At 39.8% G+C, this 27,332-nt stretch overlaps 1 protein-coding gene and 1 long non-coding RNA gene across 6 annotated transcripts in view; one reads left to right on the forward strand and one right to left on the reverse strand.

Annotated features, from left to right (window-relative positions):
• Positions 1-1,831, forward strand: part of LOC134358951 (uncharacterized) — a 33,069-nt gene extending 31,238 nt beyond the window's left edge. The window contains exon 3 of the long non-coding RNA XR_010020981.1: positions 1,402-1,831. This is a non-coding gene — a long non-coding RNA (uncharacterized LOC134358951). The remainder of the gene's footprint in view (positions 1-1,401) is intronic.
• Positions 1,832-2,365: 534 nt separating this feature from the next.
• LOC134358953 (pantothenate kinase 1) overlaps positions 2,366-27,332 on the reverse strand; it is a 110,133-nt gene continuing 85,166 nt past the window's right edge. For 4 of the 5 annotated variants that reach the window (XM_063071658.1, XM_063071661.1, XM_063071660.1 and 1 more), the window contains exons 5-7: positions 24,701-24,824; positions 15,330-15,455; positions 2,366-8,691 (exon numbers count right to left, since the gene is read on the reverse strand). In XM_063071658.1, the coding sequence (XP_062927728.1) occupies positions 8,632-8,691; positions 15,330-15,455; positions 24,701-24,824 (310 nt within the window). In that variant the 3' untranslated portion in view covers positions 2,366-8,631. Of the gene's footprint in view, positions 8,692-15,329; positions 15,456-23,328; positions 24,615-24,700; positions 24,825-27,332 lie in introns of those variants that run through there. The other variant, XM_063071659.1, reaches the window with a different exon arrangement.

Genomic DNA, 27,332 nt, shown 5'->3' on the forward strand with positions numbered 1-27,332 from the left:
GTTAAAGTGGCCACCTCAGTATTACATCTGTCACAAATAGGATTGATATTGGAGAAAATACACGCTAGCTTATCCTTTGACATATGGGCCCGATGCACTACCTTGAACTGTATCAAGGAATGACGGGCACAAATAGATGAGTTGTTAACCAAATGAAAAATTTTACTCCATTGATTATCTGAAAATGACTCTTGAAATTCCGATTCCCAAGCACGTTTAATTTTATCATTAGATATCACTCGTGAGTTCAATATCCATTTATAAATTATAACTATCAACCCTTTTTGAAGTGGTTTAAGCTGAAAAAGAACATCTGTCATATTAGGTGGGTAAGCATAAGGGTAATTTGGCAGCAAACCATGTAAAAAATTTCTAATTTGCAAATATCTGAAGAAATGTACATTAGGTAAACCATATTTATCCACTAACTGAGAAAAAGACATTAAACAGCTCCCTAAAAACAAATCTGAAAAAGTTATTATTCCCTTGGTTTTCCAAATTTAAAAGGCCTTATCCAAAATTGATGGTTTAAAAAAATAATTGCGATGCATATTGCTAGAAAGAATAAAATTATTTAACTCAAAAAATCTACGAAACTGAAACCAAATTCTTAATGTATGTTTAATAATGGGATTAGTAGACAAGATTTTAATTCCATTATTGAACTGTTTCTTTTTCCACAGTTGCTGCCTGGCCTGCTGGTGGTTCCAGCATTTTCTGTTTTTATTTCAAGCAATAGAAGCTATTTGCGATTGGAACTGTGAGGATGCAAACTTACATCTACGGACTAGCTAGATTTTGCAAAGATGTATTTCAAAAAGATGATTTTAAAAGATGATTTCAAAGTTCAAGTTAAAATGTATTATCAAAGTATATACATATCACCCCATACAATCCCGGGATTCTTTTTCTGTGGGCATACTTAGCAAATCTACAGGACTGTAACTGTAACAGGATCAAGGTTTTACCCATGATGTACTGGGCTGAATCCACTACTTTCTGTGGGATTTTCCACTCAAAGGTATTTGTGTTCCTATGCCAGGCCATGAAGCAGCCAGTCAGCACACATCTTTCGAAGTTTGCCAAGGTTTTTGATGACATGCTGAATTTCTGCAGCCTCCTGAGGAAATAGAGGTGCTGTTGTGCTTTCTTTGGAATAATATTTATATGATGGGTCCAGTACAGGTCCTCTGAGATAGTGACACCCTGGAATTTAAAGTTACTGACTCCCTTCACTTCTGATCCTCCAATGATTACTGGCTCATGGACCTCTTGTTTCCTTCTCCTGAAATCTTCTATAAATTCTTTGGTCTTATTGACATTAAGTGAGAGGTTGTTATTACACTACTTAGCCGTCAAGGATTTAAGATTTAACTTGATACACTTCATTTCTTTTCTCAGCATACCTCCGAATAGCTACGTTTTACTCTGAAGAATCAAGCTACAATCTGCTGAAAGGATCCAGTCCTTGGGCAGCATGAATACCCATAGTAACAGCAAAACTCAGCCATTGGCTGAATAACTTGGGAGATTGTGCCATGTAATTGGTTAAATCAAATTAATCAATGATACATTGTAACTGGCCACAATGGATAATCCAGGTTAATATGAGCATGAACATTGGAACGGTTACTATGAGTGTGAGTGTAAAAGCACGTGGGCAAATTTCACCTACTTTTTAAAATGCTACTCCACTGATGATCAGGAACATTACTGCACAACGAAGAAAGCATTAACATGCAGAGTGGTTTCTGAATCATTCAGCAGTCCAACAGAACTGCATCACTTTAAAATGTAATTTATTGAGTTTGATCTTGTTATGTAATAATAGTCAGGACATTGATTGTACTTGTATGAAACCATTTTAAATATAAGTTGGCATTTTTGAAGATTATATTAATAATTGAATTATATCCCAGAGTACTTAATTATAAATTCATGCAAGGAAAAGGATTCCACTCCATTTGAAGGGTTGCTTTCATTTAAATCATTCATTATAGCAAGTGAAAGCATAATTCAGTGTGACCCAACTCTTTCCCTGGCAAAGAAAATTATTCTCCTTGCTGCCACTGATGGGGACAAACAGACAGGCTGTTTGGCACCTCTCCAACAACTGAACAGTTTGAAGTTAAAATATAGAAAACCTACAGCACAATACAGGCCTTTCAGCCCACAAAGCTGTGCTGAACATGTCCTTACCTGAGAAATCACCTAGGGTTACCCATAGCCCTCTATTTTTCTGAGCTCCATAAACCTGTCTAGGAGTCGCTTAAAAGACCCTATTGTATCTGCCTCCACCACTGTCACTGGCAGCCCATTCCATGCACTCACCACTCTCTGTGTAAAACAAAAAAAACTTACCCCTGATATCTCCTCTGTACCAACTTCCAAGTACCTTAAAACTGTGCCCTCTCATGCTAGCCATTTCAGCCCTGGGAAAAAGCCTCTGACTAACCACATGATTAATGCCTCTCATCATCTTATACACCTCTATCAGGTCACCTCTCATCCTCCGTCACTCCAAGGAAAGAAGGCCGAGTTTACTCAACGTATTCTCATAAGGCCTGCTCCCCAATCCAGGCAACATCCCAGTAAATCTCCTCTAAGTTATTAAGTAAGAGTGGCGTTGACTGTTGAAGAGTGACCATATACAAAATGAAAGGAAAAGGCTGTAGTGTAGTACAAGAAAAGCTTTATTTGTCACATGTTCATCAAAACATACAGTGAAATGCGTCCTTTGCATCAAATCAAAACACCGAGGATTTCATTGGGTAGCCTGCAAGTGTTACCATGCTTCCAGCACCAACATAGCATGCCCACAACTCACTAACTCTAACCTGTAAGCTTTTCCAATATGAGAGGAAACTGGAGCATCCAGAGAAAACCCACACGGTCATGGGGAGAATGTACAAACTCTTACAAACAGCAGCGGGAATCGAAATGGATCTTACTGCTGGAGCTGTAAAGCAATTGTGCGAACCACTATGCTATTGAACTTAGGTTCTTACATATATGCACCCATTGATTTGGCAGTCATAAAAGCATGGTTTCCTTGACCTCATGACTAACAGCAGGTAACCTAATGAGTTACTGTGACATATCTTGAACTACAGTCATAGAGACCTCACACGGACCTCCACACCTGGTGACCCGAGGCCTTGTAACTCTTTTGGGCCTCTACCTTCAGTCTACATGGTATATTTGATCAGTAGTAAGATAAGTCTTTGTGGGACCTTGCAGGTTAGCTTACACACAGCAGGTGTGCTTCTAAATCTATCTATCTATAATATGGTCTGCACAATTCAATGTCAACCACAGCTGGGAATGAGTGTTGGCATGTATGACACCAAACATTTCTTGTGGGAAACATAGATCTTGAAACTCTGCTACTTGCATTACTCTTGGTACCTGATAGTGGGAGAGGAAACACTACCAAACACGTGCACATTTCAGCAGTAGCTAAAACAAAGCCTACTTAGCTTTCAAATGCAGGTGGAGCTCCATTGAACATCAGTTTATTTTTGGCCACTGCAGTTTCACTGTACCATCCTTAATCTTCTATATTTACAAAAATACACAGTCTGTGCAACATTGCCTATTTAACTTGCTACACCTCAGTCTTATTCTCATAAACCACTGCTGCAATATTCAACAGGAATCAGCATTTCTTGAAGCACTGTGCCCAGGAATGAAGGCAGTGCTCTGGACATAGTCTAACTCTGGCTTCATCCCCCTTTCTTTCCAATACCGGTGAAAGGCTTCTGCCAGAAGTGACAAAGATTTATTCTTCCTCATTGATGCAGCCTGACCTGCTGAGTTCCTCCAGCATTTTGTGTTTGCTACTCTACATAACTTATTCACTCCCCTTAACTACTAAACCAATTAGAAAGCATTTTTGCTATTTTATCTCCCTTGCAAGCCACTTCCACAGTAGTTGAAACGCACCTGTTAGAATCTGGCTAACTGTGTGATCCAGAGCAGAATTTCAAATCCAAAATCTCATCCATTTCAGTGAGTACTTAAAGCATTTCCTTAATATCACCTGGGGCCACTTTGTACATCAATGCCAGTGGCCTCTCTCTTTCACAGTTTTGTTGCCTCGGAAAGTCCTCAAAATCTTACTTTCAGCCTGACATGATCTTCAATTAGTCTTAAATGTATAATCCCCATAACCTCCAAGCACTGACTGAGTATCATCTTACTGAATCCATTTGCCATTTTATCTCAAGTCTCATAAATATCTAATATTTACCGTGGATCTGAAGTAGTTGATTGATGTCAATCCTTTGTGCTGTTGTCAGCTTTGCAGATCTAGTTCCTTAACATTCTGGACATTTCCTTTATTATACTTTTTTAAATATAAAGAAAGAGTGACTTCCATTTGTTTTGTTCCACTCCCATCAGAGAAGAGGCTACACAGCATTACAGCAGGACCACTAGACTCGAAAACAGTTACCTCCCCCAAGCCAACACCTTCACCCAGTGACCCACCCCACCAGCTTGCTACATCCACATCAGCCATTCCTCTCCAATGGCTCTCAGCACCCTTCATTCCCCCACTGCCACTTTACACTTACACTCCACACCTCATACTGACACTGACACAGTCACTGTCCTACCGTACCTTCATAAGACCTGCTACTATCTAGAAGAGTTCTTCTTGTCAAGAATCACTTTGCTACTTCATTTCCTGGCAGTCACCTAATGTTCAAATACTCTTCTACCTAGCATCACTTAATTTACATACAATCAAACTATGTACACAAGCTATATATATATATATACACACATACATACATACATACATACAGCTGCACTCAACAGTTACTTTAGATTGTGTTTCACAGGATTGCTTTTATATTTATATTTATTGTGTTTTTCTTCTGCTGCATTGGATCCGGAGTAACAATCATTTCGTTCTCCTTTACACGCGTGTACTGAAGAATGACAATAAACAATCTTGAATCTTGAATTAGTCCGTGTTTTCCATCCAATCAATTTACTCCCCGCAAGCCAATAAACCTGGAATCACTTATGAAACAATACTAAGTCATACTGATGTCTGTCTGCAATGATGTTTAATTTTTCAGACACAATAAAAATACTGTCATTACAAAGTTTGAAACTGGACTTACTTTAAGACTTTATTTTAAAATGTAAAATTTTATGTTCTTTCTGGTTGCTTAGAACATACATTGTACAGCCACCTTTTAAAATGCTCTTTGAGGAATAACATGAAACAGACCACAAGCCAGAAATGGATGTTGAAATAGCTTACTAGTTAGTGTCACATTATCAAGTAAGTTTGCAACTAATCTCACATATTGCATCCTGTTAATTTCAAAGTCCTCATTCACTTGAATTCAGGGATTAATGCTGGTGGTATGCTCAACCTAAAATTCACGTAGGAATTTCCCTCAGTGGCAAAGTACATTATTTTTTCTTACTGAACAATAGTTATTTTTTAAAAACACAAATACATGTAAAACAGCATAGAGATAGACATTCTGGAAATATGAAATAACAAGAAAAGAAAATGCCGGGAATACTCACATCAGGCAGTAACTGCAGAGAAAGAAACAGTTCAGATAGATGATTTGTTATTAGAAAATGAGGAAATGTGCAAGGTAAAATGGGTTTCAACAGAGAAAGTAGGGTGGGGAGGAAATTCAGCAGAGAGAATAAAGTAAGTGGCAGAAGGGATGATAGTATACAAGGAAAGCAAATAAATGACAAGGGAATGAAGGTGTATTCCAGAGAGTGGCTGAATCCAAGCAAATTATCTCAAATTGGCTGGGGAATATGGTGCGAATACTGGAATTCTGGAAGAAAAGTACGCGAAAGACTGATCACTTGCAACTCCGGATCTCCATGCTATGTTCACAAGGCTGTAATCTGCTTAGTAAAAAATAGGCAGTGCACTGGAACTGCACAGGAAGTTGAGGATACTGAGATCAGACTGGGAATGAGGTAGAGAATTAAAGAGACAGGCCAATGGAAGCTTGAGGTCATATTTGTGGATATATGGAGGTATTCTGAAAACATTCAGGCAATTTGGGTTTGGTCTCTCCAGTACAGAGGTGACCACATAATTTGCAGCATACATACAGTAGAGCCTACTAAACTAGCAGTACTTCTAAACTAGTAAAACTACCTTGTGGAGAAAGGTGCAACGGAAAGGAGAAGTGGAACAATCAACCAGATGTTTTATTTTATTTCGAGATACAGTGCGGAACAGGCTCACATAGCTCAAAGAGCTGTGCCGCCCAGCAACCCATCTATTTAACACTTGGCCATCAGAGGACAATTTACAATGACCAATAAACCAGTGCGTCTTTGGACTGTGGAAGGGATTCAGAGCACCCGGAGGAATCCCACATGTTCACAGGCAGGATGTGCATATTCCTTACAGACGGCATTAGAATTGAACTCAGAGGCTCCAAGGTGTAATAGACCGCCATGCTACCGTTAGGGTAAGAAGAACCTCTTTGTAAGGGTGGAGGAGGAATGAGATCAGCTGTAGCATGAGAGGGATGATAAATCAGTCACGATGGAATGGTGGAGAAGACTTGATGGCCTAATTCTGCTCCTTTGTCTTATAACATTGGAAGAACCAGAAGAAACTGAAAGCTGAGTCAGGTGGCAAAAGACAAGGCAAATTCTATCTAGAATGTGAAGGGAGAGGAGTGACAGCTTACTTGCAGGAAATGGAACAAGGTTGAGGGCTATGTCAACTTTGGAGGATTGGAGGGGTAAAAAAATAATAATTGAGGGAAAAGACTTTAGAAACATAAAAATCCCATTTTCAGAACAGATGCAACGGAGATGGAAAAAAGGATTATAACGGAAGCAGAATGGGAGGAAGTGTGGTGAATGTAGCTGTGAGAGTCCGCAGGCTTATTATGGCAACTGGTGCTGAAGGAGAGATGGAGATTGGGAAAGGATGAGAAGGGCTCTGTGAAGGTAAAAGTAGGGTGGAAATTGTCAATGAAATCAAGACAAGAATAAGAAGTAGCACCAATAAAGTCACCAATGTATAGGTTGGTGTGAACTGGACTGTAACAAGGTAGATTGTATCCTAGGAAATCCCATACTTTGGAGAAAGTGAGCAGAGTCAGAATAATTTAAAATGAGAATAAATATACCTGGTGGTGAATGATGCAGTGGAGGGAGACTGGTTGGACTTTTAAGCTGTCCATGATGAGACACAAGCTGAGGTCAGGAAATCGGAAAAAGGCAAGAGTAATTTCAGTGGAAAGACAGCGGACAAGCAAAGAGCAAAAACATGGTAAGAAAAGTGACTGGGAATAAAGATTTGGGGTGGGAGTGGTGGTGTTTACAACTAAGAAAGAAACAGAGATAGAATAACTAACTACACCAGCATTCAAGCGGAATGATCAAATCATTTGCTCGTCTTGATCAATGAAAACAAATAGAAAGAATATCCTATTAACCAAAAGTGTTTGGATATTCCAACTAAAATCAATGTGAGAATATTACAAAGGTAAAATTATACACCACCTGCCATAATGGAAATAAAACACCGGAAGAAACAAATCTTTTCACAAGTGTTAAGCAATTTTAAAGTCGTCCCCAACATAATTTGTCATTTTAGAAACATGGTATACAATGATCATGGAATACATACCACAAGTAAATGTATATTTAACAAACATAAAATTCAATACTGGCACCTTTCTCTGCATAGTTCCCATGATTAAGTTCAAACACCAGATATATTGTATCCTAAACATTAGGAATTTACTCAAAAATATCTTGTACAATGAGAGGATTGCATTTAAATAGGTTAAACATATCAGATAACGAGTTCAATGACAATTTGATGAACTTTCAATCATACAGTAGTTTAAAGAAGTGGTTTTCTTTAATTAAACAGTATAATTATCAAAGCAGTTTCACATTTGTGGGAAGGCTTCTTCATTCATGTGACCTAAATAGTGATTTTACAAAAAAAAATTGTTGTGGCGAGTTCAGCACTTTTGTCAATAATGTGGGCACATCAAGAAGTGATTGGCTTTTTAAGCTGGTCTTGATACTGGCACATTTGCCAGTAGACACGTGTGTGTGTGTGTGTGTGTGCGCGCGCGTGCGCGCGCGTTTTCAAAGAAAATCATTTATAAAGTCTTATTCAGGACAGTTTTAAAAAGGCAACAAAAATCAATGTGCTGCAATATTCACAATCCTTCAGTTTTGTGGTTTCATTTGAAACCAAGGGCAGGGTTTGAAATAAGATGAGAACGGATTTAAATCTTTCAGGTCATTATAAATAATACTAAAATGATTATTGTTTTCACAAGGCAGTACATCCCAGAAAAGGGAAAAAAATTCAGCCCACATTTATACAGTAATTATTTTCCATTATTAATACATGAAACCAGTGAGTTTTGGCTATTTTGCATGGTTTAAAATTGCTACAGTATTTACAACACTGGGTTATTGAATATCCCTTTGAAATGAGTCTCAGTGCAGCAGAACAGGACCTGCTGTAAAACTGTGTGAAAATTATTAGTTAATTGTTTGGTTAGAGGAGTTCAGTTTGCCATTAATTTCCGTACAGCAGCTTTCCATACAATAACAAGTTTTGTTGATAGTTGTGGTCTACTCAGCATTTCAGTGGACATCTGTCATCTTCAATAATTCCAGCAATGCCCCGACTGCTCCAAAATAGCCCTGCAGGATCAAAAGGGAACAGAATTGATGAGGCAGTTGGCCATTTTCTCCAAGAATGGTAGGCAGCTATTCAGTAAGATCCCAGACAGTATAGATAGAAGAGTGTGAAATATCTGATTCACATCTGCACCAATGACTTCAGAAACTAAACGTACAGTCAGTTTTTTGCCTTGAGATTTATTTCTCCTAACTCTTAATTGCTCTGTTCCCTCTTCTGCAAGCAGTTACACAGATAAATTCTTACAAAGCTTGTCTTTGGTCAATTATGCAATAGATTGACACATCCTCATGAGCTATTGACTGGGTAGAAAGAATGCCAATAACTATTTTTGCCACATGCTTGTACAACTAGGTTAAATAATAAACATTTCTGCAGTGTGATACAAAAATTTTAATTCCCTCATAAATACAGTGGCATGCAAAAGTTTGGGCACCCCTGGTCAAAATTTCTGTTACTGTGAATAGCTAAGCCAGTGAACGATGACCTGATTTCCAAAAGGCATAAAGTTAAAGATGACACATTTCTTTAATATTTTAAGCAAGATTACTTTTTTATTTCCATCTTTTACAGTTTCAAAATAACAAAAAAGGAAAAGGGTCCGAAGCAAAAGTTTGGGCACCCTGCATGGTCAGTACTTAGTAACACCTCCTACGGCAAGTATCACAGCTTGTACATGCTTTCTGTAGCCAGCTAAGAGTCTTTCAATTCTTGTTTAGAGAATTTTCGCCCATTCTTCCTTGCAAAAGGCTTCTAGTTCTGTGAGATTGCATGCACTGCTCTTTTCAGGTCTATCCACAGATTCTCGATGATGTTTAGGTCGGGGGACTGTGAGGGCCATGGCAAAACCTTCAGCTTACACCTCTTGAGGTAGTCCATTGTGAATTTTGAGGTGTGTTTAGGATCATTATCCTGTTATAGAAGCCATCCTCTTTTCATCTTCAGCTTTTTTTTTTACAAACAGTGTGATGTTTGCTTCCAGAATTTGCTGGTATTTAATTGAATTCATTCTTCCCTTTACCGGTGAAATAGTACCCGTGCCACTGGCTGCAACACAAGCCCAAAGCATGATCGATCCACCCCTGTGCTTAACAGTTGGAGAGCTGTTCTTTTCATGAAATTCTGCACACTTTTTTCTCCGAACATACCTTTGCTCATTGCTGCCAAAAAATTCTATTTTAACTTCATCAATCCACAGGACTTGTTTCCCAAATGCATCAGATTTGTTTAGAAGTTCCTTTGCAAACTTCTGACGCTGAATTTTGTGGTGAGGACGCAGGAAAGGGTTTCTTCTGATGACTCTTCCATGAAGGTCATATTTGTGCAGGTGTCGTTGCACAGTAGAACAGTGTACCACCACTCCAAAATCTGCTAAATCTTCCTGAAGGTCTTTTGCAGTCAAACGGGGGGTTTGATTTGTCTTTCTAGCAATCCTACAAGCAGTTCTCTCAGAAAGTTTTCTTGGTCTTCCAGACCTCAACTTGACCTCCACTGTTCCTGTTAACTGCCATTTCTTAATTACATTACGAACTGAGGAAACTGCTACCTGAAAATGCTTTGCTGTCTTCTTAAAGCCTTCTCCTGCTTTGTGGGCATCATTTATTTTAATTTTCAGAGTGCTAGGCAGCTGCTTAGAGGAGCCATGGCTGCTGATTGTTGGGACAAGGTTTGAAGAGTCAGGGTATTTATAAAGCTTTGAAATTTGCATCACTTGACCTTTCCTAACGATGACTGTGAACAAGCCATAGCCCTAACAAGCTAATTAAGGTCTGAGACCTTGGTAAAAGTTGTCTGAGAACTCAAATCTCTTGGGGTGCCCAAACTTTTGCATGCTGCTCCTTTCCTTTTTTTCCACTCTAAAATTGTACAAAACAAAAATAATACACTAATGTTGCTTAAGATGTTGAAAAGAATGTCTCATCTTTAACTTTATGACTTTTGGAGATTAGTTCATCTTCTACTCACTTAACTATTCACAGTAACAGAAATTTTGACCGGGGTGCCCATACTTTTGCATGCCAATGTAGCAAAAGATTGACAGTGCATACAGTATGCAAAAATCAAATACTGCAACTTGATAATGGTATATTATTGAAGTGTAATAATGGTCTGAGCAGCCTCCAACTTGATGGCACCAACATTGATTTTTCTAGCTTCTGGAAATTTCACTCCACACCCCCTTCTCTCTTTCCCCATTCCCCCTTAGGTCTTATCCCCTTTCTCTATCAAGGGAAAATCTGCAGATGCTGAAGATCCGAGCAACACACACAAAATGCTGGAGAAACTCAGCAGGCCAAGCAGCATCTATGGAAAAGAGTCAATGTTTCTGGTTGAAACCCTACCCTTTTCTCTTCTCCTCACCTGCCCATCATCTCCCTCTGGTGCCCCTCCTCCTTCCCTTTCTCCCATAGCCCACTCTCTTCTCCTATCAGTTTCCTTCTTCTTCAGACTTTATTCTTCCACCTATCACTGAGCAACTTCTCACTTCACACCCTCCTCCACCCACCAACCTTCCCCCTCATTGGATTTCATAAAATCAGCAGGCATTCTTTATCCTCCTCTCCCCTCCCTTACTCTGGCTTCTTCCCAGTTCCTTTCCAGTCCTGATGTAGGGTCTCGGTCGAAAACGTCATCTCTTTATTTCTCTCCACAGATGCTGCCTGACCTGTGGAGTTCCTTCAGCACTTACTATGTATTGCTCTCGATTTCCAGCATCTGCAGAATCTCTTGTGGTAATGGTATATAATTGTCATATTAACATCACACTACAATACTCCACTCTACTATGGCTGAAGGAAAATTCTGCTCCGATGCCAGCTTCCAACCATATCTAGTGCCAGGTGCTCCCCCTGCCACTGTATATTGGGAACGGGAAGAACTGCTAATGTAGAGGCCACAGTTGGATGGTAATGTAGATGGCAATGCCTTCATTCAATACCCAATCAACCTACTCTGAATTGAGGAGGTAATTAAAGGGCAACTAAATAGCTGTAACAGGACTAAAAATATCAGCCACAGCAGCTGTGACTGTAGGAGGTATGAGCAGGTTAATAGATGGCATGAAGATTGTTGGCACCGTTGATAGTGAGGAGGGTAGTCTCCGGCTAAAGAATGATGTTTAGGCTGGTAAAAAGGAGGGGAGGAGAAGATGGCGGCGCAACGCGGCATGCACGGCCATTCCGAATTGATATCATATTTGTTAAATAGGGGCCGTGCACAATCCTAATTTGATGGAGACAGACATGAGAAGCACGGAGGAATATCTGGAGAAACTTCTGAAATGTCCGCTTCGCTGCCGCTGCTACTGTGCGATCGAGAATCTCCGGAGGGGAAGGCCCCAAATCCTCGGCAGAGATGGAGCTCGGTGTCGGAGGCTCGCAGTTTTCGGACGGACTCAGAGTTGGACTGTGGTCGCATGCTTCCAAGATGCTGCATCAGCAAGTTTGCGGCGCTGGAAGCTCATGGCAGGGAGAGTTTCTCCCTTCAACCGTCTGCGTGAGATGATGGGACTTTCGAGAGACTTTGAAACTTTTTTTAATTTACTGTGCCTATGGTCTGTTCTTCATCAAATTATGGTATAGTTACAACAGTGCAAAGCAATATGTTATCATTATGTGGTTTTTGTCAGTTTTTTTAGACTTGGTTTGTCTTGTGTTTCTGTGATATCATTCTAGAGGAACAAATTGTATCATTTCTTAATGCATGCATTACTAAATGACAATAAAAGAGGACTGCGTGTCCTCATAATCTAATCTAATCTAAAATAGTAATGGCACGTTTTGATTAAAAGGTTACAGTATATTGTATTTGTATTTTACTTTATTTAAGGTTTTATGTAGGGTATAAAAAACACTGCAGATGTGCTCTGGTGTTAGATATTCATCAGTGATGATCTTGGCTGCTTCATGATCAGCAGACACTTTATCTTTAAAATTTTTGTAAACTAAAAAAATGTAATGCTGTGCCCTTTCTTAAATCTGTGCAACCAGCCTGCTGAATTAACTTCAATTTTCAGTTCGCCCTGATAGATCTTTGCTTGTTTCATGAACAGAATACTGTTAAGAAGCAACATACATCAAAGTTGCTGGTGAACGCAGCAGGCCAGGCAGCATCTATAGGAAGAGGCGCAGTCGACGTTTCAGGCCGAGACCCTTCGTCAGGACTAACTGAAGGAAGAGTGAGTAAGGGATTTGAAAGCTGGAGGGGGAGGGGGAGATGCAAAATATACCTCTTGCCCATCCTCTGGGTCACCCCCCCCCGTCTTTCTTCCCGGACCTCCTGTCCCATGATCCTCTCGTATCCCCTTCTGCCTATCACCTGTCCAGCTCTCGGCTCCATCCCTCCCCCTCCTGTCTTCTCCTATCATTTTGCATCTCCCCCTCCCCCTCCAGCTTTCAAATCCCTTACTCACTCTTCCTTCAGTTAGTCCTGACGAAGGGTCTCAGCCTGAAACGTCGACTGCGCCTCTTCCTATAGATGCTGCCTGGCCTGCTGCGTTCACCAGCAACTTTGATGTATGTTGCTTGAATTTCCAGCATCTGCAGAATTCCTGTTGTTTACTGTTAAGAAGCACATGTTCAGTCTGATACCGATGAATCCATTCTTTCAATACACAACTGAGATCTTTATTTTTCGCTTTATGCAGAGTATTTCTATTTTTTATTAATTTTTGTTGATTACATATCTGTGGTCATTTCTCAGAACTGTCTGAGGTGTGCAGAGGCCTGCGCATCACCTGGGAACCTTTCCAGCGCCTCATGGAATTTACCACTCGTGACATCATGTCAATGCTCAAAAAAAAATGGATTTCGGAGATCATCAGGTTTCGTATTGGGATGCTTAACCTGTACTATCTTCATACATTTATAGAATTACCTGAAATTTAAATTCCCAGGCTGCCATATTGAGATTCATATTTATAGAAAAATAGAGGGCTAAGGGTAACCCTAGGTCATTTCTAAAGTAAGTACATGTTCAGCACAACATCGTGGACTGAAGGGCCTGTGTTGTGCTGTAGGTTTTCTATGTTTCTATATTCAAAGGTTTGAACCTTTTGAATATTCTACCATGTAATTGATCCGCCAACTTTACCATTAACCTATTGTAGCAACTTTGTGCAAGGTCTTTCTGTTATTTGCACAGCTATACAGGAACAATAGCATGAGGACAGAGTCTCCTAGTTATCCTCCTCCACTGCAGCTAGCCTGGTTCTGGTGCATCAAATGCATTAAGTTTAGAGTTAGAACTTCCCACCGCTGTCTGTAAGGAGCTTGTACTTTCTCCCCATGACCGTGTGGGTTTCTTCCGGGTGCTCCAGTTTCCTCCCACAGTCCAAAGACATCCCAGCTAGCAGGCTAATTGGTCATTGTAAATTATCCCGTGATAAGGCGAGGGTTAAACTAGGGGACTGCTGGGCTGCACGGCCCCAAGGGCTGAAAGGCTTATTCCACGCTGCATCTGAATAAATAAACAAACAAACAAACCTGTCTTTTTCTACACTAGCAATGTGTTGTGGCTGGCATGTACTTATAACCTCGCTGATTACCCTTGAAAAGTCTGCTTTCTTTTTAGAGCTGTGAGTAGTATTTAAATAGTGGTAGATGCCCAGAATTCCTACCCTCCCAACCACTGAACTGGGCAGACTATGCAATCAGCACCAGCAGTTCAACTAATAAGTTGTATCTGTAATGATAAAATGATCAGTCCCCACTGAAATCAAGAGGACAGCTCATCCACTAGAAAACAATCACCAAAATCTACCTTACAGACTTTTTCAATATCTGACTCGTCCTTTTCACGTGTGGTGAATACACCCATGTATTAGATATGGAACAGGGCTTGGGGTGTTAATGAACCCCTAACATTATATTTCTCTGTTATCCTTTAACAGGGTCCGAGACTCAAAAATCTTACAAGATAGTACATTCACAAAAATTCACCAAATAACTCTAAAAGATGGGCCATTGCTCTGGGGGATATGCTTTTGTTCAGATCCTGCAGCCTTTGGGCCTTATTTGGTGTGCACTTCTCTGAGCACAGATAGGGCTACACCAAAAGTGGTATTTACTTTAATGTTAAAAGGCAGTAGCAGGTCTTGACCCTTAACCTGACTCTCCAGTTTTCAATATTTCTTGCACCACCTACTGGCATTCTAGTGCTATTGGAACAGCTAGGCCTTCCCAAATACCTTGGCATCAGGCACAATGGGAAAAACAATAAGCATTTAAACAATAATACTCTGACTAAAGCCGCCAGTTCATTACTACATTTGGCAAATGACTATTTGTACAACTCCTATCCTCTCCTTATAAATTTACTCCAGGTGAAGTGAATTAGATTCTGATTTAACATGTGCACATCAAAACACAGTGAAATGCCTTGTTTGCATTAACAACCAACACAGCCAGAGATACATTAGGGGGCAGCTCACAAGAGTCAGCATACATTCTGGTGCCAACATAGCACCCTCACAATGCTCAGCAAGAATACAAAACGAAACAACGCCTGCTCCTCCCTCCCATGAGTGACGCGGTTCCCAAGAGCTTATCTAACTTGACCAACTTGGATGAAATCATGTGTGAAATTGAGATGCCTTGTTTCTAATTTATTGAAACAGCAACTGTTATAAAACAGCACTCACCTCATGTTCCAAGAACAAGGCTTTCAGTTGCCCATTCGACCAATAATCCATTGCATAGGCAAGTAATTTCATGGAGACCATATTAATTCTCAAGAAATTTCCCACAAATACCACTCTGTCGATATTCTATAAAAAGGTCAGATTGAGACTATTAAGCGCAAGTAAAATCATTTTGATCAATTTCAGAACACCCGTGTCAAATAAGTGCATTGTACTTTGTTACATTGAACTAATTAGGTAAGACAATTTTTTTACTGCATTGCTGATATGTACATAGTTGGTTTTGAACTAAGGGAAGAGCATAACCACTGGCTCCTGTGCCTTTAGGAATGGATTCTGTGGTAGGTGGGGTCAGTAAAACCAATGTCAGTTTGTCTCTAAATCTTACTAAAAGATCCTGAATACTGCAGAGGACAGACTGCTCAGAAGCCAAAGTCAAAGTAAAATTTATTATCAAAGTATGTACATCTTAGCATATACTGTTGATTCCAGTTATTTGAAACACATTGGGACCAGTGCATTTTGACCCAATTAGGCGGCTGCCCACTTAGCTGAAGTTCCATGGAAACAGTTTAGAAACATAGAAACATAGAAAATAGGTGCAGGAGTAGGCCATTCGGCCCTTTGAGCCTGCACCGCCATTTATTATGATCATGGCTGATCATCCAACTCAGAACCCAGCCTTCCCTCCATACCCCCTGACCCCTGTAGCCACAAGGGCCATATCTAACTTCCTTTTAAACATAGCTAATGAACTGGCCTCAACAGTTTGCTGTGGCAGAGAATTCCACAGATTCACCACTCTCTGTGTGAAGAAGTTTTTCCTAACCTCGGTCCTAAAAGGCTTCCCCTCTATCCTCAAACTGTGACCCCTCGTTCTAGACCTCCCCAACATCGGGAACAATCTTCCCGCATCTAGCCTGTCCAATCCCTTTAGGATCTTATACGTTTCAATCAGATCCCCCCTCAATCTTCTAAATTCCAATGAGTACAAGCCCAGTTCATCCAGTCTTTCTTCATATGAAAGACCTGCCATCCCAGGAATCAATCTGGTGAACCTTCTTTGTACTCCCTCTATGGCAAAGATGTCTTTCCTCAGATTAGGGGACCAAAACTGCACACAATACTCCAGGTGTGGTCTCACCAAGGCCTTGTACAACTGCAGTAGTACCTCCCTGCTCCTGTACTCGAATCCTCTCGCTATAAATGCCAGCATACCGTTCGCCTTTTTCACCGCCTGCTGTACCTGCATGCCCACTTTCAATGACTGGTGTATAATGACACCCAGGTCTCGTTGCACCTCCCCTTTTCCTAATCGGCCACCATTCAGATAATAATCTGTTTTCCTATTTTTGCCACCAAAGTGGATAACTTCACATTTATCCACATTAAATTGCATCTGCCATGAGTTTGCCCACTCACCCAACCTATCCAAGTCACCCTGCATCCTCTTAGCATCCTCCTCACTGCTAACACTGCCACCCAGCTTTGTGTCATCTGCAAACTTGGAGATGCTGCATTTAATTCCCTCATCCAAGTCATTAATATATATTGTAAACAACTGGGGTCCCAGCACTGAGCCTTGCGGTACCCCACTAGTCACCGCCTGCCATTCTGAAAAGGTCCCGTTTATTCCCACTCTTTGCTTCCTGTCTGCTAACCAATTCTCCACCCACACCAATACCTTACCCCCAATACCGTGTGCTTTAAGTTTGCACACTAATCTCCTGTGTGGGACCTTGTCAAAAGCCTTTTGAAAATCCAAATATACCACATCCACTGGTTCTCCCCTATCCACTCTACTAGTTACATCCTCAAAAAATTCTATGAGATTCGTCAGACATGATTTTCCTTTCACAAATCCATGCTGACTTTGTCCGATCATTTCACCGCTTTCCAAATGTGCTGTTATCACATCCTTGATAACTGACTCCGGCAGTTTCCCCACCACCGACGTTAGGCTAACCGGCCTATAATTCCCCGGTTTCTCTCTCCCTCCTTTTTTAAAAAGTGGGGTTACATTAGCCACCCTCCAATCCTCAGGAACTAGTCCAGAATCTAACAAGTTTTGAAAAATTATCACTAATGCATCCACTATTTCTTGGGCCACTTCCTTAAGCACTCTGGGATGCAGACCATCTGGCCCCGGGGATTTATCTGCCTTCAATCCCTTCAATTTACCTAACACCACTTCCCTACTAACATGTATTTCGCTCAGTTCCTCCATCTCACTGGACCCTCTGTCCCTTACTATTTCTGGAAGATTATTTATGTCCTCCTTAGTGAAGACAGAACCAAAGTAATTATTCAATTGGTCTGCCATGTCCTTGCTCCCCATAATCAATTCACCTGTTTCTGTTTGCAGGGGACCTACATTTGTCTTTATCAGTCTTTTCCTTTTTACATATCTATAAAAGCTTTTACAGTCCGTTTTTATGTTCTCTGCCAGTTTTCTCTCATAATCTTTTTTCCCCTTCCTAATTAAGCCCTTTGTCCTCCTCTGCTGAACTCTGAATTTCTCCCAGTCCTCAGGTGAGCCACTTTAAAAGGTATTAAAAAGACAAACTACTATTTAACTGAGTAATAAATTATGTACATAAATGAAAAACAGAAGAAATTAGAACACTATCAATCCTGCTACAGAACTATTAAACTGTGTATTACAAACCCCATTTCCAGAAAAGTTGGGATATTTTCCAAAATGCAATAAAAACAAAAATCTGTGATATGTTAATTCACGTGAACCTTTATTTAACTGACAAAAGTACAAAGAAAAGATTTTCAATAGTTTTACTGACCAACTTAATTGTATTTTGTAAATATACACGAATTTAGAACTTGATGGCTGCAACACACTCGACAAAAGTTGGGACAGAGTTAAAATAAGATTGAAAAGTGCACAGAAAAGTTATGCCACTGTGACAATTATAGCCACCTGGGCTTGGGAGTACTTCGGAAAACCATTGTCACTCAACACAATCTGTCGCTGCATCCAGAAATGCAACTTGAAAATGTATTACGCAAGGAGGAAGCCATACATCAACTCAATGCAGAAACGCCGGCGAGTTCTCTGGGCCCGAGCTCATCTCAGATGGACCGAAAGACTGTGGAACCGTGTGCTGTGGTCAGATGAGTCCACATTTCAGCTAGTTTTCGGAAAAAACAGGTGTTGAGTTCTCCATGCCAAAGATGAAAACAACCATCCAGATTGTTATCAGCGAAAGGTGCAAAAGCCAGCATCTGTGATGGTATTGGGGTGCATCAGTGCCCACAGCATGGGTGAGTTGCATGTATGTGAAGGTACCATTGACTCTGAGGCATATATTAGGATTTTAGAGAGGCATATGTTGCCATCAAGGCGACGTCTCTTTCCGGGACGTCCATGCTTATTTCAGCAAGACAATGCCAGACCACATTCTGCACGGGCTACAACAGCGTGGCTTTGTAGACACAGAGTGCGTGTGCTTGACTGGCCTGCTGCCAGTCCAGTTCTATCTCCTATTGAAAATGTATGGCGCATAATGAAGAGGAGAACCAGTCAATGGAGACCACGGACTTTTGAGCAGCCGAAGTCTTATATCAAGCAAGAATGGACAAAATTTCCAATTGCAAATCTACTACAATTAGTATCCTCAGTTCCAAAATGATTAAAAAGTGTTATTAAAAGGAAAGGTGATGTAACACAATGGTAAACATGCCTCTGTCCCAACTTTTGTCGAGTGTGTTGCAGCCATCAAATTCTAAATTTGTGTATGTTTACAAAATACAATTAAGTTGGTCAGTAAAACTATTGAAATTCTTTTCTTTGTACTTTTGTCAGTTAAATAAAGGTTCATGTGAATTAACATATCACAGATTTTTGTTTTTATTGCATTTTGGAAAATATTCCAACTTTTCTGGAAATGGGGTTTGTAGTTCCTATAGCTATTGATGGAGGAATTCCTCCATCAATATGCTGCTGTGTTCTGTCCATTGACTGTAAATGAACAAAATTAGCGCCGACACCTAGTGCAGCTAATGGGCTGCCTTCACGTAATGCTTTCAATGATTGCATCCTCCAAATCTTCATTTTCATTGTAACATTCAAGATGACTGAATTCTTCATAATTCCTAAATTGCTGAATTAGTGAAAAATCATTTTATTTTCACTCCTGGCTGTTTTTAAGCACTTCCCAGCATGAAAGCTTGAAAATGCAGTGGGAAAAATGGTTCTGAATTATCTTACTGCTTATTTCTCACCAACTATCAGTGACAAAAATCACTGCTTTTGAAACACAAATGCTCGCAACTGACGTTATTTAAAAACTCTTCGCTCTAAGCATGGTGTAGCTTCTAACAGCCGTGAAATGCGTGTGACTGATACTGGTTAGAAACTGTTTGGCAACAGTCTCCTGTCTCAATTAAGTGGCAAAGCATCCCAAATAAACAAAGGGAATCCACGCTCTTTTATTGATTAGTTGTTGTTCTTCAAGAGTTGCCCCAAATAACTGGTTGCCGATTAACCTAATTGATCAGAATCCACTGTCACACCTTGTAATTCATTTTCTTGCAGGCATGTATAGAAAAATGAAGAAATACTACAGAATTTATGAAAATCTATATATAAACAAAGGTTGATTGTCTTTGTTCTCTAACAACTTATACTAAGTTATAACTTACAGTATATGTTGCTCTAACAGCTTGTACCTTGGCAAAGACTCAGATGAGAAGTATGGCCGCCCAATCCTCTCTATGCCTGGGCCAAGTCGCTATTTGTAAGACAGCAAGGGAGTAACAAAATTATTTAACTTGCTTCAAATAGTTAATTTTCTGGAAATACTTTTCAGGTCTATTACGTTTTCGGAAGGGGGAGGGGCTCATCTCCTTATCTGTAATACACGTTTGCTTGCCCATGGTGTCACACTGCAGCCAATCTCTCACTCATCTAGTTTATACAGGATCCACTATTCTGGACTGCACCCCATGCAGGGACTTGAACATGAAAACAATGTCTCTGTGTTAAAGCTCTTTGTCAACTATTTTATTTACTCTAGAATTAAAATAATTCAGAAGCTGCCAATAAATAAAATATGTACAGACCAAGAAAGATAACACAAACACTATTCATGGAACATGAATCTGAGGCTAGTTTTGAAGTGGAACCAAACTAACTACTCTGTAAGCACAGACAAGGTCTAAATGTCACAAAACTTTTGAAGCACATATTGTGGCGAGCATTCAGTCTACAATGACAGATGAGAAGAGCTTGTTTATTTTACTGCTGTTTTTATTGCGACAAGCACCATAACAGTCAGAGAGCCATTGCTCAGTGAGAACCAACTCAGTCAAATGGAGATGGGGAGGTGATTGTTACATACCCTGGTTACAGTCAGAGTGACCCACAAACACATAAGTGAACTGTATAACCCAAAGCTAAAATGTAACAATAAATCAACTTGAACATCTCTCCATAATTCCATGAACAAGATACAGATATTTTAAAACAAGAACAATAAGCAGCGTTGGTCACTAGGTACACTGGGGTGAACAGTCAACCATCCCCCAGCAGTGCCACGATATGCGTGTCGTATCTTTCATACTCACTCATAAATATTTTCAATAGGAATAATGCTTCCAAAAAAAATTGAGCGGTGAAGCAAATTGTTTTCTAAATTTATTTGTTTCATTTCCATTAAATGCATCGGACTGTTTAATAAGACTAAGTACCATTTTCTATAATGAAAATACTATCATGTTTACTCACACAAGGCAAGCCTACACAGGAGTAAAACAGGAATAACTTCATCACCGAGTCCAAGATGCGGGCCCCTATACTTTGATAGCCCTGTACAATGCTGCTTGATCTCCATTCTACAAGGCAACACTGTAAAGAAGCTCAAAGCACAGAGAACACGTGAGGATGGATCAATTTTCTATGAACGTCCATGCAGGATAATTTTGCTTTTTTGTAAACAAGTTAATACAAACACCAATAATTACATTCCAAAAGGTCATGTCTTGTTGCGTAGATAATTCTTCTCCACTGATTTCATAAATCAGACATTTTCAAACTTGTTAGTGCACGGCCCACAGGCAAATATTGATTCACTACCAGGAAGCATACACTCCAAACGCTCTCTTGTTACTGAAAAAAAGCAGGAACTTCATTTCAGTACATCTCCCCTTTCATGAAAGCCAGTTTATTAGCAAAGTGAGATGGGAATTTGAGCACCCCCTAGACTTCAGTTCCCAGCACCCAAGTCAGCAATGGGTCAGTCAGGAAAGGCTAGTGGGATTCTAAAGTGTTCCTAATTCTCTGGGCCCAAACAAAAGATAGTTAATTTTCAAAATCCTGTACCATTTTTCATCCACAAATCACTTCCTAACATGTGAACCCTGACAGGAAAATTTTCAGTGCTCAACAACTTCAACTCTAACTTCATTGGAATGTCACTCTTTAAAGGAGGATTCATCCTTCTCCCCCTGCCCATTCCCATCTCCCATGAGCATGTCACAGCTCTTTTGAAACAAGCATTTTTATATTCAGATGAGTCAGAAAGGCACTGGGATTGCCATGGGTGAGTTAAGAGCCTTAATTAGTCTCCCTATTATCTCTCCTTCCTTTTGCTCAGTTCAAACCTGATTTACAGGTACAAATGTTAATTAGAAGGAGCATGAGACAGAAAAATTCAGGAATTATTCTTCAGCTGTCAGGGCCTGGGACAGAACTAATTAAACATGATTAGTTTTGGATGTCGTTACTTGGCAGACTATAAAAGGCAGCAGAATAACACAAAGGGTGGCACAGTCGTGTAGTGGTTAGCACAGCGCCAGCAGTGAGATCGGGGTTCGATTCCCATCACTGCCTGTAAGGTGTTTGCATGTTCTCCCTGTGACCATGTGGGCTTCCTCCAGGTGCTCTGGTTTCCTCCCACAGTCCAAAAATGTACAGTTAGGGTTAGAGTGGTGCATGGACATGCTACGTTGCCACCAGAAGCATGGCAACACTTGCTCACTGATCTGATTTGACGCAAATTACAAATTTCAGTTGTGTTTCGACGTACAAGTGACAAAGCGAAGCTTCCTTCTTTAGAGGACAAGTTGCATAAGCACCCTTTGCACTCTCTTTAGCTTAGGAATGAACTAATTTAATCTTTTTTATCAATTTAGTTCAAAGCAGACAAAATCCATGGGGAAGTTCAAAACAAGAGACCAGAATCCTAAAATTAAAACAACTCCATTCGGGATCGATGTAGGGAGGCACAATTTTCATACTAAGGGTTGTAGAAACCTTGATTACTCAACTGAAATTTATGGATAAGGCTATAAGGGAAGGCAGGTAAATGGAGCCAAGGAACAAATCAAGTACCAACTAACCAAAGGACAGAAGCACAAGGATTCAAATGACCCAGTTTATCTCCCTTGTCCCTGTCATGGAGAGCACAAGAAAAAAGAACAGTAATCCAGAACCATTTGTCCAATTACTGGCAGAAATCAAAACCCTTGAAGACCTAGAGAATCCCCAGATGGACCCAAGTTACAAATCGAAGCAGAGATTGGGCTGAGATGCTTACAAAGTAAAATGACAACACTTTAAAATAGATCCCAAGGTGGATCTCAGGAAGGTTAAAATACACCACTAAGGGCTCTCACCATCTGAACGATGCCCTCTTTTTGTTGCTGCTATCAGTCGGAGGTACAGGAGCCTAAAGACACACACAAGGTTCAACAACAACTTCTTCCCCACTGAGATCAAGTTCTCAAAACTAGAATACTCTTTAAAGTACCTCAGATTGCACTCCTTTCCTCTCCCTCTCAACTTCACCTAACGTCATTATGTTTATTTTGTTTCTACTGTACAGATTGTATAATTTGTTAATATCGGTTTATGTGAATTGATGTTTGTATTTCACTGCGCTGCCGGTGCAACAAAGCCAATCTTTATGGCATTTATGCCTTGAGGATGTAGGCCTAGGTCCATAAATATGAACAGAACTTGAGCACACAATTATAAGTTCAACCCAGCTAATAAGGAGAATCTGCAGAGGAGATTTACCAGGATGCTGCCTGGACCAGAGGGAATGGCTTATGAAGATAGGTTGAGTGAGCTAGGACTTTTCTCTTTGGAACAAGGGAGAATGACAGTTGACTTGATTAGGTTCAACGTTTGGTGCAACATGGTAGACTGAAGGGCCTGTACTATTCCATATTCAATTGTCCATCCTTCCTTCCAGCCTGTACATTCTTTTTTTCCCAACTGCACAAAGCTACACTACAGACTGTAAAGCACAAAATCCTAAGAAATGTATCTCAACAAAACAGCAATCAGCAATAGTGTTTCAGGTTGTATGTGGTTATTGAAATCTGAATTATCAAAGGGTTTCTGAGATTTATACCTACTTCAGGGTAAAAATGTCTGTTCATTCTGTGGTATGAAGCTTTTGGCCATGAAATATATTGCATCTTCCCACAGAGTAGATTCATATTCCATTTTATATGCCTTTACAATGTTGCCACCTACTGGTGTAGCAGAATATGACAGAGAATGCAGAAGTCTTGACATTGATGGATTTAAAACAGATCATCAGATGATGCCCCATTATCTATTTGTACAAGCACATTTGATCATTCTGTGCTGCACTAGTTACTGGTTCCAAGAGTATAATGAACATCTTAAGCGTAAAATATAAACTGACTTCATGTCAATAATAAAATGAAAATGGCCACTTATTTCTTGCATCTGAACCTCTAATTTGACTCAAATTTGCTGATTACATCAACATTCCTCTGTGCAGAAAACTGACTTTAGACCTGCAATTCTAACCTGGTTCACCTCGAGCAGTTAGCGCTCGTGAAGTCAGCTTAACTCAGCACAGGTTTGGTTCAGATGTGACACCTCTTGGAGCTTGGCATGGGGTTGAAGGCTGGGATAATCAGGAGAGCTGGTTCCTTTGCTACACACACTGACTTGGAATCCTTGATGACTTCTAGCCCCTCAGATTTCCTGGCAGGTTCAAAACCTATTTAATAGGACTCAGGAATCCTTGTGTCTGATTACAATAGTTAAATGTTTCAGGTATGCTTCAAATCTTGTCATTTTACAAAATTCCAATCTGGAATCAGTTTGCGCTACATCACTTGAATTAGGCAATGACAGAATAAATCAATGAAGTTAACACAGCAACTACAAATTTCAACAGCAACATAATAAGGTACTTAAAGCCATTTGAAAACCACGATCCACATACAGACCTTTAAGCTTTCCTCCTCTGACGTTTTGTTTTGAAACCGGTACTTGCTGACGCACTAAAGTGAGGAAAGAGACCGCCATCTACAGCTGACAAGAATAATGTAGCCAAGTAATCTGATAATGTCTAAAAGCAAACACTTACCTCATTCAGTGCACACATTCGAGCTATCGATCCAATATTGTTTGTTATAGTGACCAGTGTTGCCCTAGCCAAATCTTCCTTAGTAATGGAATCTCGCTTCTCTTTACTCATCATGTGTCCAAAGCTGCACAAATTTAAAGTTATGAGAATATATATTGAAATTATTATCAATTGCTGTATCAAAATTGACTCAACCTTTGCTTTAATTATTGCTTGCATCATTTATTTTAAGACTTAACATTAAGCTATATTCTTACTCATGTCTTACATCTTAGAATTATTTCCAGGTCATCAGATTGCTAGCATAAAGTACAGATCAATGCTAATAATAATTAAATCATTCATAAATCAATAATGACAATGAGGTAGTAAGTTATCTTCAGCAGATTAAAACACTTCAGAAAATCGGAACCATTTTTTTAATGATTCACCGCTAGAATTAGTTTACCAAACTGAACTGTTTTTCCCCATCTATAGAGACAGGAACAGAAGCCCTTTTCAACTTCTGCATGCAACTACTTTATTCTCAATCCACCTTCCTGATCACCTTATCAATGGATCCATCACTTATGCATGTATCATTTTTTTAAAATCTTATTGTAACTTAATGTACAATTGAAGGCTCCCTAATCAGGTTCATTCTTAACTCACTTTAACTGAAAAAAGCCTTCTCCACCCGCCCCCCCCCCATCTCTGGTTATGTTCGAGTGAATCTACATTGTATCATTGCTACTAGCTTTGCATCCTTCTCATAATGAAGTGCTTAAAAATACATACAGGAACAAAGATGAAAATAAGCTATTATAGTCCTCTGCAAATTCGTGTACTGTCTTTTTTGGTCTCCTTGATCTCTATCTTAAATCTTACCTGTAGAGGTGTTTGTGCCTTGAGCAAGGCACTTAACCACACATTGCTCTAGTGTCTGTGCGAGGAATGGCGCCCCACACAGACTTCCAATCTGTGCCTTGTAAGGCAGGAAAATGCCCGACGCAGGCCTCTCATGGTCTGAGTCGACGTTCCCTTGTAAAGGTGTACTTCTTTGCTCAATTTCTCAAAAATGTTTTACTTTTTAATTATTTGTCTCCTAGTCTACTGTTTTCCTTTCATATTCTTAATTACTAATTTCTATTTCATTTCCTGCAAAAATTAATTTCATTGGAAGATCTTGATATTGCTCGCTTCACTGAAAAGTCCAGGTCCTTTTTCTAGTAAACAACAGCAAAATAGCTGTAGTACAGAACTACAGAGGTGCGGCATCCCAGCGAATCTGTAGATGTGAACGTCCCACTATTCAGGACAGGTGTGTAAAAAGGGCACGAAGAATCATTGGGGATCCAGTCACCCCAACCACAAACTGTTTCAGCTGCTACCATCCAGGAAACAGTACCACAGCATAAAAACCAGGCTCCAGAACAGCTTCTTTCACCAGGCCATCAGACTGCTTAATTCATGCTGATGCAACCGTATTTTTGTGTTATATTGACTATCCTGTTGTACATAATATTTATTACAAATTACTATAAATCGTACATTTAGACGGAGAAGTAACAAAGATTTTTTCTCCTCATGTATATGGAAGATGTAAGTAATGAAGTCAATTCAATTCACTTCAATATATTACAACTGTGACTATACTTCAAAAGTACATCCCAGTAACTAAGGGCTTAGAGACACTGTCACTACACAGAATGCACTGGTTCAGAGTAGTGATCCACCATTTACTTCTTGTGGGCAACAAATGACAAAGAAGCACACTGTATGCATTTAAATAAAATTGCAATCATGAATATAGCTCAACTATTTTTCTAGTCTCGCTTCCTTAATTCCTAACCCTCTCCTTTTGCTTCATAACCCCTTCACCCCATACGCACAACCATATTAGCCAACTTCTGCTGGCACAGAAATCGGTCCCCGGTCTCTTGCAATAATCTCTCAACACAGCAGAGACTGACTGTTGTTCTCTGCTTTAGACATTCTTTTCCACAGCAATTTCAAGTTCAAATTTATTGCCATGGTCATACACACTTGGGGTATAATATGAAAATTTCCTTTTTGTATAAACTTAAATTAACATAAATTAGACAGGACTTGCATGACAAAATTAACAAAAATAGTCATAGTGTAAAATGAGAGAAATATCATTCAAGGAAAAAATAGGTTTCTTTAGGTTATTTCAAGAATTCAGAATTTCTGCAACAGAGCACAATGTGCAGATGTTACCACACTATGTGATTAGCATTTGTTACAGAGGAGAAACATCTCCCACAAAATTTCTATTGCAAGTCTCTTGTGTACTACCATAATAAAAAGGACTTTTGTTTAAATCCATGTAAACATTTTCTTTGTCTACCTGGCTATTCATTCGAAGAATTCCATCAAGTAGGTAAAGCAATTAGGTCAAGCGGTTTTATATGGAATGATGGCCAGCATGGACATTGTGAGCCAATGGGCCAGTTTCGGTCCTGTATGTCACTCTATAGCTCATTGACATTGGGCACAATTAACTTATGGCAGTTAAACTCACTTCAGAAAGTAACATTCAATATCATACCTATCAATGAACAGTTCACACTCTTTAACTGCCTCTCTATCACCTTAGTCCAAAAACACAAACTGATCTGTGGAATCTCAT

This window comes from Mobula hypostoma, chromosome 19 (assembly GCF_963921235.1).
Source record: "Mobula hypostoma chromosome 19, sMobHyp1.1, whole genome shotgun sequence".
Taxonomy (NCBI): domain Eukaryota; kingdom Metazoa; phylum Chordata; class Chondrichthyes; order Myliobatiformes; family Myliobatidae; genus Mobula; species Mobula hypostoma.